Below are 12467 nucleotides of genomic sequence, written 5' to 3' on the forward strand. Positions count from 1 at the left end.
GTCTGGAATGCTACCCAGAGAACTGCAATGGGGTGAATGGCTGCGTTCTCTGCTACATGATGTGCATAGATAAAAACTGTAATACCTTTAAGAAGATTTGTTCGTTTTCAGTACGTCTCATCTGTTAAAGATTACACTAGGCCTAACTGTTGAGGTCAGAGCTACAATCCCCCTAATTATTATTATTACCACTGGCATAAAAGTAACATTATGGCATATTTTCTGCTAAAGATCTGGCTGCAACCCCTGATACTTTGTACTTGTCAATAGTTCACTGAATATACATATGTGATTTGGGCAGTTTGTGGGAAAGAAAAAATGCATGGCAGGTAATGTGCATAAATGTGAGGTTTTCATTTTGCTGGCAAAATCAAGAATGTAGATTATTTAACCATTTATAGATTGGGGAAGAAGGGGGGAGATGCACCAAGTCCTGAACATCCTTGTTCAACAGTTAATGAAAGCAAGCATGCATGAATAGCATGCATTTCACCAAGCAGCTTGGTGAAATTGTACTAAGGGAATACATAGTTTGATGTCCTCGTGCTCTTCCCTTGTGTAATGTAAAGAACGTCCATCATTCCGTCTCCCTTAACTATTTACTTACCATTAAAAAAGTTTGTGGAAACCAATAGATATTGAAATCTATGGCGGCATTAAATTTTAGCTCATTTTAAGGACCCTGTGATCTGTCTCCTACAATTATTCATTTTGGGTAAGTTTTTGGATCTTAACTTCTCTGTTTGAAACAGTGAAAAGCAGAGATCAAATAATTAATTCCCTACTAGAATGTATTAGACCAGTGGTTCTCAACCTTTTTCTTTCCACTTGCGTACCACTTTAAGTATTCCCTATGCCATGTACTCTGTGATTAGTATGGGATTGCTTAAGGCGGTATGTTAGTGGGAAGGGAAGGTTGAGAATCACTGGTCTAGACCCAAATGTTACTAAAACATTTTGCTTGAGAAAAATGGTCATTGGCCCATTTCCTTTGGAGTTATAAAACCGTGGATATAATGTCAATTAGGTACGATTAAAACAGTGGTTTTCAACCTTTTTCTTTCCACCCACATACCACCTTAAGCAATCTCTTATTAATCACAGAGCACTGATTAACCCCGGCATAGGGAATACTTAAAGTGGTATGTGAGCAGAAAGAAAAAGGTTGAGAACCTCTGCATTAGAGGAAAATAAACTGGAGGAATATTTATGCCAAACCATTCCACAGTTTTTGAGAGTCAAGAGCTTGGCCAAAGATACAAAATGAAGTGGATTTTCACTCGTCACATTTACATGTCATTACCTTAATATGGCACAGATCAGCATGGCCTGGTATATTAAAATATGTACTTTGTGGCCTCAAGATTCATGCTTCATTTCTCCCTAACGTGATCATTCGCTATTTCATTAGTACCATTTCATTTTTGGTGAAAGGAAAAACTTTTCTAAATGGCAATATGGCATGAGACCACTAATTAGTGCTGAAGATTTTCTTTCCTGAAGATTGCAATTACATGATGTTGCTCTGTTTCGTTCTTCGTATCCTGTATCAGTTTTTCTTGGATGAAAACACAGAATGGGAGCTCAAGCTGTGAATCAGGCAGAATTAATCTACTGTTAATATTTTATTGATCTGGCAGAACATGAAATTTAGCCTGATGTTAATCTGCTGTATTGTTTTTCTCCTATGTACAGATATAGGTCTACCTTGATTGGTTCTGTGATAGATTGGATCTGGAGTATAAACAGTTCCAAACAACAAAGCACATAATAAGATTACGAGGCTGGTGTCAGCCTGGAAAATCTCAATTTCTGGTCGGAAGCGTACTGTTTCCTTGTATTGGGATCTTCACATAATTAGAAAATGTAGGCATTCTTGTGAAATGTGTTTCATAAACTCCATCCTTCTATTCTTAGGCTCTGACAAATGGACAACGATGGAGAGGAAACTGTTCAATAAAGCCCTGAGTATACATAACAAGGACTTCTTCCTGGTTCAGAAAATGGTAAAAAAATTGTTGTCATACCTATCTGTTGCTGTATTTAAAGAATAATAAACGTGTAGAAGACCAATTCAAAAATTAGAGCATTACGGAGCAGGAGCATTTTTGGACATGGAGGTTGCCCAGACCAATTTCCTGCGCCCTTCAGCTGCTTTTCACTGGGAGTGTTAAGTGGTCCCTCGGGGTTAATGCCAACATGTTTTTCCTCTAGTTCTGTAGGTTCAGGGGTGGTTCATGAGACTTGCGCAGTAAGTGGGACAGGAGGTGCTTGTCGAGAGCTGTGGATGCTTTGGGAGGTGATATCCCCCTCTTGCTTGTTATGCCTGGGCTTCTGCAGACTTCTAAATGGATAGATCCTCTGCATTTTGAGTAGTCAATGGCTTGCAATTGGCCCTAGTTGTTCAAATTGCTTCATGTATTCTAAAAATGGACCTTGAATTGAGGAAATTATTCAGCTTGTAATCTATTGTAGGAACTGAGTTTAGTGTGGCTATTTTGGGTTGGCTGGTATTGGGCATGTCACGAATGCGCTTGGAGCCTCAAGGCTGGATGTTGGTCCAGGGGAAGACACTGAATTGTGTTGCCTTATTGGGCTAGTGCATATGGAGGATTATGTGTAGAGAGTATTGGTGACGGTTCTTCAGTGTTTTTAGGCACCTGGTCACGTCGCAGCAGGGCAAGGATCTTTGCTGCTCAGTGGCCATGCTGTTCTCTATTTGACATTTTGATCTGAAAACATTTTTTCCACAGGCATGCAGAGAATATTCTGTAAATTCTGATATCAGCATCTGCCTCTTCTGAGAGGTAGCTACTAATTATTGAAAGTTAATTCTTGCTTCCCAAGATTTTATCATAGACCTTTATTATTCAAAGGCACAGTATTGTACTCGAGGGGCAGATTGGTAAAGGACCGTTATTTAGTGCAAGGCTGATTCTCCCATCAGCTTCATTAAGTGAGTCATTGACGTCTTACAGCTTGTCCTTTGAGCTGTGTATTTGTCATCTGCCTACAATAACTCACAGGTTCGAGTAATTTTGGTCCTGGGGTATAACTCATGTAAGTTGAACTTGTAGATTTATCTTGTAGATTAGCTTCTGTCCATCAGGAAACTTGCTGGTCTGGTGCAACATTGCACTATAAAAGATTGAGAGAAGTTTTAGGTTGATGAGGCAGGGCTGCTTGGCACCAGGCTGCACTGAGATTAGATACTAATGTGGATAGAGTGGTTGATTGCAGCTTGCAATCATTTGCGCAGATATAAATTTCCAATATTGGTCTCTGAGACCTTGATGAATTGTAGGGCCATCTGTGTAAAAGAAATAGCACTGGATGAGTCAGGTGAGAGAAAACTGAGGAAAAAAAAATTACAGTAAAGATAAGAGAGAAATACAACATCTGCAGATGCTGGGATCTGGATCGAACAAAGAAAGGTTGGAGGGCTCAGCAGATCAGCTATCATCTATGGAGAGAAATGATCAGTCAATGTTTCTGGTTGAGAGCCTTTGTCAAAGGGTCTCATTCCTCTGTTGACCGACCATTTCTCTCCATGGACTGCTGAGTTCTTCTGCTTTGTTCAGTTCAAAGAAATGTGGCAAGGTCAAAATATACTTTCTATTTGCAGTACAAGAAAAAAATATTAACGTTGCATCCTGGATTAACAGTTTTATAATTGGATTAAATAGCACATAGAGAGAAACAGATTATATAGGATAAAACTATTTCTATTAGTAATCTAATCTACAAGATCATTGCTGGGCCTTTCAGGAAAGTCTTAAGGAAACAAATGTTGTGCGCACTTGGGCCTTCAACCTAAATGGCAAGTGATATTTGGTTAATGGATATTAAACCAGAGGTTGAAGAACAGTACAACTCCAATTATCTGAAATTGGATTCTCCAAAATCCTCAGTTACCCGAATTTAAAAAAAATTTTGGATAAACAAGGATATCCAAAATCCTCATTTATCCGAGGTTTTCTTGGAGACCAACTGACCAGGGATGAAGGGCTCCCAGAGGCAGCAGCAGCGGGGACCTCAAGCTCCTGGGCAGGAGCGGGACCCTCGGGCTCCTGGCACAAGCGAGGCCTTGGTGGGGAGATGTCGGTGATCTGCGGTGGCCAGCATTTCCTTGGTAAGGATTAAACATTATTTTAAGGCTTAAAAAGCCTTGCCTTGTTGTTACAAGTGATTGCTGTTGCACTGGCCTGCTTTTAAAAAAGTGATGTTCTCCAGAAAAAAAAATTTATCCTAGGAGGCAACAAATAATTCAGGAGTCTCTTTCATGTTCGTAGAATCTCTTGCCTGCCTCTCAACCTATTGAATGCCCAATCACTACCACTCTCCTTTTCTTCCTTTCTGAGCCACAGGGCCAGGCTCAGTCCGAGACCCAGTCACTGCAGCTTTGCCCTGGTAAGTCATCCCCCCAACAGTATCCAAAGAAGTAGACTTATTATTGAGGGAACCAGCTACTGGGGTACACTGCATTAACTGAATGCTTGCTTTTGCTTTCTCTTTCCTGATTGTCCACAGCTCCCTTCCTTCTGCAGCTTTGGTACAGTCCTATAGTTCTTATCAATGAACTCCTGTACGGTCTGTAAAGAGCTGCAGCTTGATAAACCTCATGCAGATGCAGCTATCAGATAGATGGCGAGTGTCCCAGAATTCTCACATCTTGCAAGATGAACACTCCACTAACTCTGTTTTCTGACTTTTCTATGAGGCATTCAAATTAGGTCAAAGAACAAATAATAATAAACTCTCACCAGAGTCTTACTTTAGTCTCTACCTCTTCTCACCAAAGCCTCAATTCAGCATATTAACTCTGTCCCACTCCGCTTGTACCTTTCACCTTCTTTCACTGACCTGAAATCAGTGAGAGATCGGATATACAACTATTTGGATGTCCAAAAACTGGTCAATGTGGCTATGTGCATAGTAGATGGTGTTTAACCAATCTTAGAGTTATTCGAGGAGATTACCAGGAAAGTTGACGAAGTAAAAGATATGAATGTTGTCTACATGGACTTTAGTAAGGCCCACATGGGAGGTTAGTCATGAAGGTTCAGACTCATGGCGACATAGTGAACTGGATCGTCAATGGCTGGACCGGAGAAGCCAGAGTGTAGTGGTGGATGATTGCTTCTCAGACTGGAAGCCTGTGACTAATAGTGTGTCTCAGGGATCGGTGCTGGAACCATTGTTTTAGCTATCTATATCAATGATCTGGATGATATCTGGTAAATTGGATCAGCAAGTTTGCAGATGACACTAAGATTGGAGGTGCTGTGGACAGCGAAGAAGGTTTTCAAATCTTGCAGAGGGATCTGGACCAGCTGGAAAATGGCAGATGGAATTTAATGCAGACAGGTGTGAGGTGTTACATTTTGGAAGAACAAACCAAGGAAGGACATACACAGTAAATGGTAGGGCACTGAGGAGTGTGGTAGAACAGAAGGATCTTGAAATACAGATACATAATTCTCTGAAAATGATATCACAGGTGGATAGGGTTGTAAAGAGAGCTTTTGGCATATTGGCCTTCATAAATCAAATTACTGAGTATAGGAGTTGGAATGTTAGTTGTATAAGACATTGGTGAGGCCAAATTTAGAGTATAGTTTGTAGTTTTGATCACCTAACTGCAAAAAAGATATCAATAAGATAGAAAGAGTGCAGAGAAGATTTACTAAGATGTTGCCCAAACTTCAGGAACTGAGTTAAAGGGAAAGATTATAGAAGTTGGAACATTATTTCCTTGAGTTTAGAAGAATGAGGGGAGATATGATAGAGATATTTAAAATTGAGGGGGATAAACAGAGTAAATGTGGATGGGCTTTTTCCACTGAGGTCAGGTGAGATACAAACCAGAAGTCTTGGGTGAAGGGTGAAAAGTTTAGGGGGAACTTCTTCACATAGAGAATGGTGAGAGTGTGCAACAGCTGCCAGCTGAGGTGATGAATGTGGGCTCAATTTAACATTTGAGAGGAATTTGGACAGGTACGTGGATGGGAGAGGTACGGAGGGCTATTGACTGGGTGCACGTCAGTGGGACTAGGCAAAAAAAAGGTTTGGCACAGACTAGAAGGGCTGAAGGGCCTATTTCTATGCTGTTCTATGGTTATATGGAGGTTTTGGATTTAAGATCATAGAAAGAATGTGTTGGATCTCTTAAGCCATTGTTGTGTGAAAGCTTTTCTTGCACAGAATGGACACAATTAATATTTCTCAGATAGTTAATTTGTATTTTATTTGCAAACAAGGCTTGCTGAAAGATACTGTTTCCCTCACTCTTGTTTACTTCTACTCTTGAATTAAATTTTCTTTTTCAATATTTTTATTATCATTGAAATTTTACATCAAAAATTAGAATACACAAGGATATATGTTAAAACTCAAAAAGATACATTACACTTAAATCATATCATTTCATCCAAGGTTCTCCACATTCTCATCAAACAAATTACACTGTATTAATTTTAAAAAAAAAGAAAATCTAAACCCATAACCAAGAAAGAAGTTGTTTGATGAAAAAAAGACAGAATTCTTAACAGAGTAATAAATTGCTTCATTCATTAACACATTCTACCTTCGTATTGAATCAAAGATTATGAAAGTAATTCAAAAGGGTCCCCACAGCATTTGAAAATTTGAATTCAAATCAGAAATTGAGCACCTAATCTTCTCTAAATTTAAACCTGACCTGATGTGACGTAGCCATTGATCATGAATAGGCGGAGCAACATCCTTTATTAAATTTTAAAATTTAAATTTAGACATACAGCACCGTAATGGGCCCTTTCAGCCTGCAAGCCCAATTACATCCAATTGACCAACAATCACAATGTTTTTTGGAGGGTGGGAGGAAACTGAAGCACCTGGAAGAAACCCATGCAAAACACAGGGAGAATGTACAAACTCCTTAAAGACAGCACCAGATTCGAACCCTGGTCGCTAGTGCTGTAACAGCATTGTGCTAAACGCTATGCTAATCATGCCGCCCTTTAGATTTGGATTAGATTCAGGCCTGTTGATTTACATTAAGTATCTTCAAACTTGCACTTCTCATTGGTTTTCTGCTGATTTTTCTCGTGGTGAAATAACATTTTGATCACTCCATCATTCCAGTCTTAAAATACAAATTAGGCAATATGATCTATTAAGTTAGACGAGTTTCTTTTCCCCTTCCCTTTTAGGTTAACATTGCTAAGAAAGGACTGGCAGGCAACCTGCTGTCAAGGTGCTGCTTTAGCCGTTGTGTAGCTGGCCATTAGGAGGTAACATGGCTATTGGCTTTCTCTTCCTCCCTCCTTCCTAACAGGGAAGCATGACTCTGCCTGACTATCAGTCACAAACCGGAACTGCCCATTTGTTTTCAAATATTAACCTGGTTCAGCAGGCAGAACCAGTTAATTCCCAAATTATTTGTTGGTGAGGTTGAACACCTTTGCAGAAGAAATTCCAAAGTTGATTTCTGATTTCACCCGAGTTAGCTGACTAATAACTGAGAGAAATTTTTCCAATCCAAAGCCTTAGTAAGCTTTGCCTGATTGTTCTTTATAATTACCCAAGACTCCAATCTTTCTAAAAACATATCTGCATGCAAGATGACGCATCATTATTTGTGCTAATTTTTTGCTGATGTAATGTTTTTAAAATTTAGACAGGCAGCATGGTAATGGACCCTTTGGACCCATGAGCCCCTGCCCCCCAAGTGATGGTGTGGATCATCTTCCAACAGCTTTGCTTTCAGCAACCTACTTGCCTTATATATGACTTTGCATCTTAAACAAAATCAGTCCTCTCAGATCTGTGCAATAAATGAATGTTTTCTTTATTTTTCATTTTAATTTTAGTGATACAGCATGGTCACAGGCCCTTCTGACCCTTGAGCCCATGCTGCCAAAATACACCCATGTGACCAATTAACCTACTAACCCTCTATATCTTTGGAATGTGGGGGTAAACCATTCGGACATGGGGAGAATGTACAAACTCCTTACAGACAGTGGTAGATTGAAACCCGGGTTGTCGGAGCTGTAATAGCGTTGCACTAAGCAGACCTTTCTGCTTTTTACAGGATTTAAGAAGCATGATTACAGCAGTAGTAAGCAAAGTGGAAAAAGATTTGATTTGTTCATATTGTTAGATGAGTAGAATGGGTAGTTCAGCAAGGAATCAATTCTTCCCCTCCTGTTCAGAACTTCCCCAAATGAAGTGAACCACAGTGCCATGGGAAAATTTGAATGCAGTAATTTCAAACTTGCTTGTTGGCTGAAAGCAGCAGTTCTTATTAACTCTTATAAGATCAAGGTTTACCAGTTCCATTTCATCTGGATCTGTGCAACGTATGCAGGTGCTCCTCAACGTACGATGGGGCTACTTTCCAACAAACCCATCGTAAGTCGGAAAAAAAACTTCACAGGTGCTCCCCTACTTGCAACGATCCAGTTCACTTTTTTTTTTTTACTTACGATGGGTCTGCCGGAGCACACTTCCATCGTAAGTTGAGGAGCGCCTGTATACCTTGTATAACACCAACAGCGTAGTATCAGTGCCCACACTGATCCCACTGCCCTGCTCTCTCCCCATGGCCTTGTATCAGTCCCCACACTGTCCCACTGCCCTGCTCTCTCTCGACAGCACTGTACCAGACCCTGCAGGCTTTCCGATTGAACTAAAAGAAGTGATTGACCATGGATATTACAAAAAATTCAACAGAGGAATTATCAACGTTTATTGGAAAAATCAACCTTTAACTTATTACTTGAAAGTAAATAACAACAGTCACGTAACTGAAAAATCATAATTCGGACCATCATGCGTAGGGGAGCACCTGTAGAGCCAATCCCATCCTTAACACACACCTTCTCTCTCCCCGCCCTCCCCCTCCCACCCTGGTCGGAGGTTTTCATTGCAGCTCTAGATGCTGCTGTAATTGTGCTCTTGACCCCTATACTTTGTACAACAGTAGGCATGTTGGAGATGACTTGGGAGACCTTTCCCACTCTACAAGATGTAATGTGACACTAAATGTGAAGTTAATATTCCATGTAGTGAGAAAGGTTCAATCAATAGTTAAATGGCCTTAATGAAAGCATGATCATAATGTGATGAGATTTTACATGAACATTGAAATCATTTTTCAATCTTAAACCCAGTACATAAATCCAGAAAGGAATACTGAAAGGATGTGAGCTTCATTGCTTCATTAAAATGAAAGAATGTAACTGACTTATAAATAACATTTACACATAATTTACAGCAAACATGTATCCCTTTTCAAGCTTAAAAGGCAAATGAAAAATCTGTACTATTAAGGAAAATGAATGAAGTTAAGGGTTGTATTAGATCAAGGGAATAAACATTTAACATGCTATAAAAAAGTAAAGATCGTGGAAATTTTTAATTTCAACAAGAGAAGTTCACAAGGCAAAGAAATTGGAATACAAGAATAATCTAGCAATAAATATAAACACAAAGAGATAAGTTAAAAGGAAAATGATAAGCAAAAGTTATTGTGGGTCCTAACGGAATATGGCAAGACAAATTATATTGGAGAATAAGGAAATGGAGATATTGGAACAAGCACTTTGTATTTTCACAAAAGACACAGAAAACCTGGAAATAATAGAGAACAATATAGATTGAAAGATATCAATATTAGTAAAGAGATAATAATTGAGAAATTAACAAAACTGAAATCTAATAAATATTCTGCATCTGATAACCTGCATTTCATGGTTTTAGAGAAGGGGTATGTGGAGATAATGTCATCTTCAAAAAAATTATTGCTTCTAGAATGGTTTCCCTGTATTCTAAATATGTAACTAGTGTTTATGATAGGAAGAGACTGAAGGGGGAATATTGTATCATGATATGTGATTAAGCAGGTAGGACCTGAACTATATTTAGCAAAACAAGATGCAATCTCATTCCTATGGAGATTGACAGGGTAGATGCAACTGTGCTGCTTTTTGTTCCTGGCTTGGTATCTAGAACCTGACAATAATAGTCTCAAATGACAGGTTGGCTGTTCAGAGCAGAGAAATGACTCTGTGGAATATTTTACCGAAGAGAAAGGTGGAGGTTCAATGGTTGCATTTATTAAGGCAGAGGTTGATAGATTTTTTTTTCAAATGGTATCGTTGCCACTAGTGTGGACCAGCGGAGAACTGGGAGAGGAGATGCAGTGCTACTCTACAGAGTTCTACCACCCAGTCCAACTGCTGATGGCTCTGTACAGGTTTTAAATGGCCTGTTAAAGGAGATGAAGGTGGTTTATTTTAAAATCCTCCGACTGTGGGGTCTGAATCCAAGATAGCCACGCCTGCGTATGGAAGCAACCTCGAGAGCTTGCAGACTTCGGTGAAGCAGAGTATGTCTGTTTATCATGTAAATATAACAGAAAGTAGCTGCATTGCTTCATAGATTTTGTAGGGAAATAATGTAGGTCCTAGTGCTGGAGAAGCCACCAAAGCTGAGTCTGGTACTTTGCAGATTACTCTCTATGAGAACAAGATATCATGAAAGCAGATGGAGAATATAACGTGCATAGAAGATGGATATCCAACTCAACTCCTCAAGCAATGCAAATTTCAACTTTTGTGTTGGTTGAAATGCCATGTGCGCATGCAACTTGTTCCTTTAATAATAAAGGTTAATATCCAAGTTCAGCTTTTGGTAAATATTTGAATGCTCATTGTGCCAACTGCAGTAACTTTCTCATCTTACCACAGGTGAAGTCAAAGACAGTGGCACAGTGTGTCGAATACTACTACACTTGGAAAAAAGTCTTGCGATTAGGTCGAAAGCATCGAACACGCCTTGCAGAAATGGAAGCAGAGGGAATGGTGAGTCATAATCAAAACATCACGGTGAAGGATTCTGCAAGAATAAAAAAAAAATGACAGCTGTGTATTTTCAAGCTGAGCATTTCTTAGTTAGCTACTGGATGTTAAGCAACATTTGAAGATGTAATTAATATAGAGCTAGAAGAGTGAATCTGAACAAGAGGCAGAGGCTTCTGATAAAAATTTGACGTTTAAGTAGAAAATGCTGAAGCTGAGACGGTGAGGGTAACGGCAAGATTGGCATCTTTGGGCCACGAAGTATTTACAGTATTTTCCGTTCATCTTGTGGAGAATGCAACAGCTGTTTGGTCTTTTGAGTGTCGATGTTCCTTGAAACATGAATGCTATTTCGAAGAGAAGACAGACATTGTTGATTCATGATCTGGAATTGAATTTTCAGAGTTAGAGTTAATATTTTAAATGACAATATTTACTTTGGGAAGCATTTTTGTATATTTGATTAATTAATTACAACCCAGTTGTTAAAAAAAAATCACCTATATTTTGCTGCAGAACCTGAGGAATTTAAATTCAGTCAATTAATTATCTGGTATTAATGGGGGGAATAAAAGCAGTTATCATGGTTACTGGCTGGCCATGAAAACAAACTTCTGGAACCAGCAAAGAAGGCAGCATCTGTGAAGGGGAAGTGTTGATGTTTTGTGTTAACCTTCCATCAGAACTGGGAAATGGGGATGAACAGCTTTAACATGCAGTAAAATAAGGTGATGAGAGAGAAGGAATGGACAGAAAGGGAGATATTTATAAAAGTAGCAGGCAAATAACAAAAAAAGGGGAAATAGTGTAGGATCATTGAAGGTGGCAGAATGTATAATAATTATACACCCGAACAAATGCCAAATGAAAACGGAAGCTACTGAAGGTGAACAAGATCAAGAAATGTGGTGGAGGAAAGGCTGAAGCTATGTCCCAAGGTGGGGATTCCTGGAACAGAAGTGGCAGTACATCTAGGCAAGAGGCCCAAAATATTGAATTCCAGTAATGAATCAGCAAGAGAATACAACTCCAACTTGGAGCCAGTAATGAATAGAGCTAGTTCAGCAATCAGAAGCCTGAGAAGGGTTTGATCTGGACATGGAAAAATCCACAACAAAATAATGAGAAATGCTCATTCATAAAATTCTTAGCCTCTCCCATCATTTCAGTAAATACATTTGCTGCTCTATAATTGTGGTTCATTTGTGTATCCCTTGGGTACTGTCCCAATTTTAATTTAAATTTAAAAAGCAACTCTTGTATCTGAGCAGCAAAGGCCTGGGGAAGATTTGTCATGGTGGGTTAACCATTCCATCACAGAGCCTGATTGGTGAAATAGTGTTTCACACACTTTGTCAGTAGCTTCTTTGATATACAGTAAAACCCCTGTATTCTGGAAAATAAACAGGTAAAAAATATGCAAGTTTAAAATTGGCGTGCCTCGCCATTAGTTTGCCAATCACGCAACACACAAACTCAAGCACTGGAAAATTCACTTATCCAGCATGTACCAATCTCCATCATAGGTGCTGGATACCAGGGGTTTTACTGTATTATCATTTAAATTGCTGTTGAATCAAAAAGAACATCTTATCCCTGGAGAGTTCAGGAGTGGAAAAT

The 12467-nt window shown here is 39.2% G+C and overlaps 1 protein-coding gene and 1 long non-coding RNA gene across 9 annotated transcripts in view; one reads left to right on the forward strand and one right to left on the reverse strand.

Moving 5' to 3' along the window:
* LOC138760519 (transcriptional-regulating factor 1-like) overlaps positions 1-12467 on the forward strand; it is a 306320-nt gene that overhangs the window by 269897 nt on the left and 23956 nt on the right. For all 8 annotated transcript variants that reach the window (XM_069931160.1, XM_069931166.1, XM_069931164.1 and 5 more), the window contains 2 exons: positions 1918-2006; positions 10737-10850. In XM_069931160.1, the coding sequence (XP_069787261.1) occupies positions 1918-2006; positions 10737-10850 (203 nt within the window). The remainder of the gene's footprint in view (positions 1-1917; positions 2007-10736; positions 10851-12467) is intronic.
* LOC138760524 (uncharacterized) overlaps positions 6233-12467 on the reverse strand; it is a 61438-nt gene continuing 55203 nt past the window's right edge. Inside the window, exon 4 of the long non-coding RNA XR_011355679.1 lies at positions 6233-11232. This is a non-coding gene — a long non-coding RNA (uncharacterized lncRNA). The remainder of the gene's footprint in view (positions 11233-12467) is intronic.

Source organism: Narcine bancroftii, chromosome 4, assembly GCF_036971445.1.
Source record: "Narcine bancroftii isolate sNarBan1 chromosome 4, sNarBan1.hap1, whole genome shotgun sequence".
In the NCBI taxonomy this organism is placed as follows: Eukaryota; Metazoa; Chordata; class Chondrichthyes; order Torpediniformes; family Narcinidae; genus Narcine; species Narcine bancroftii.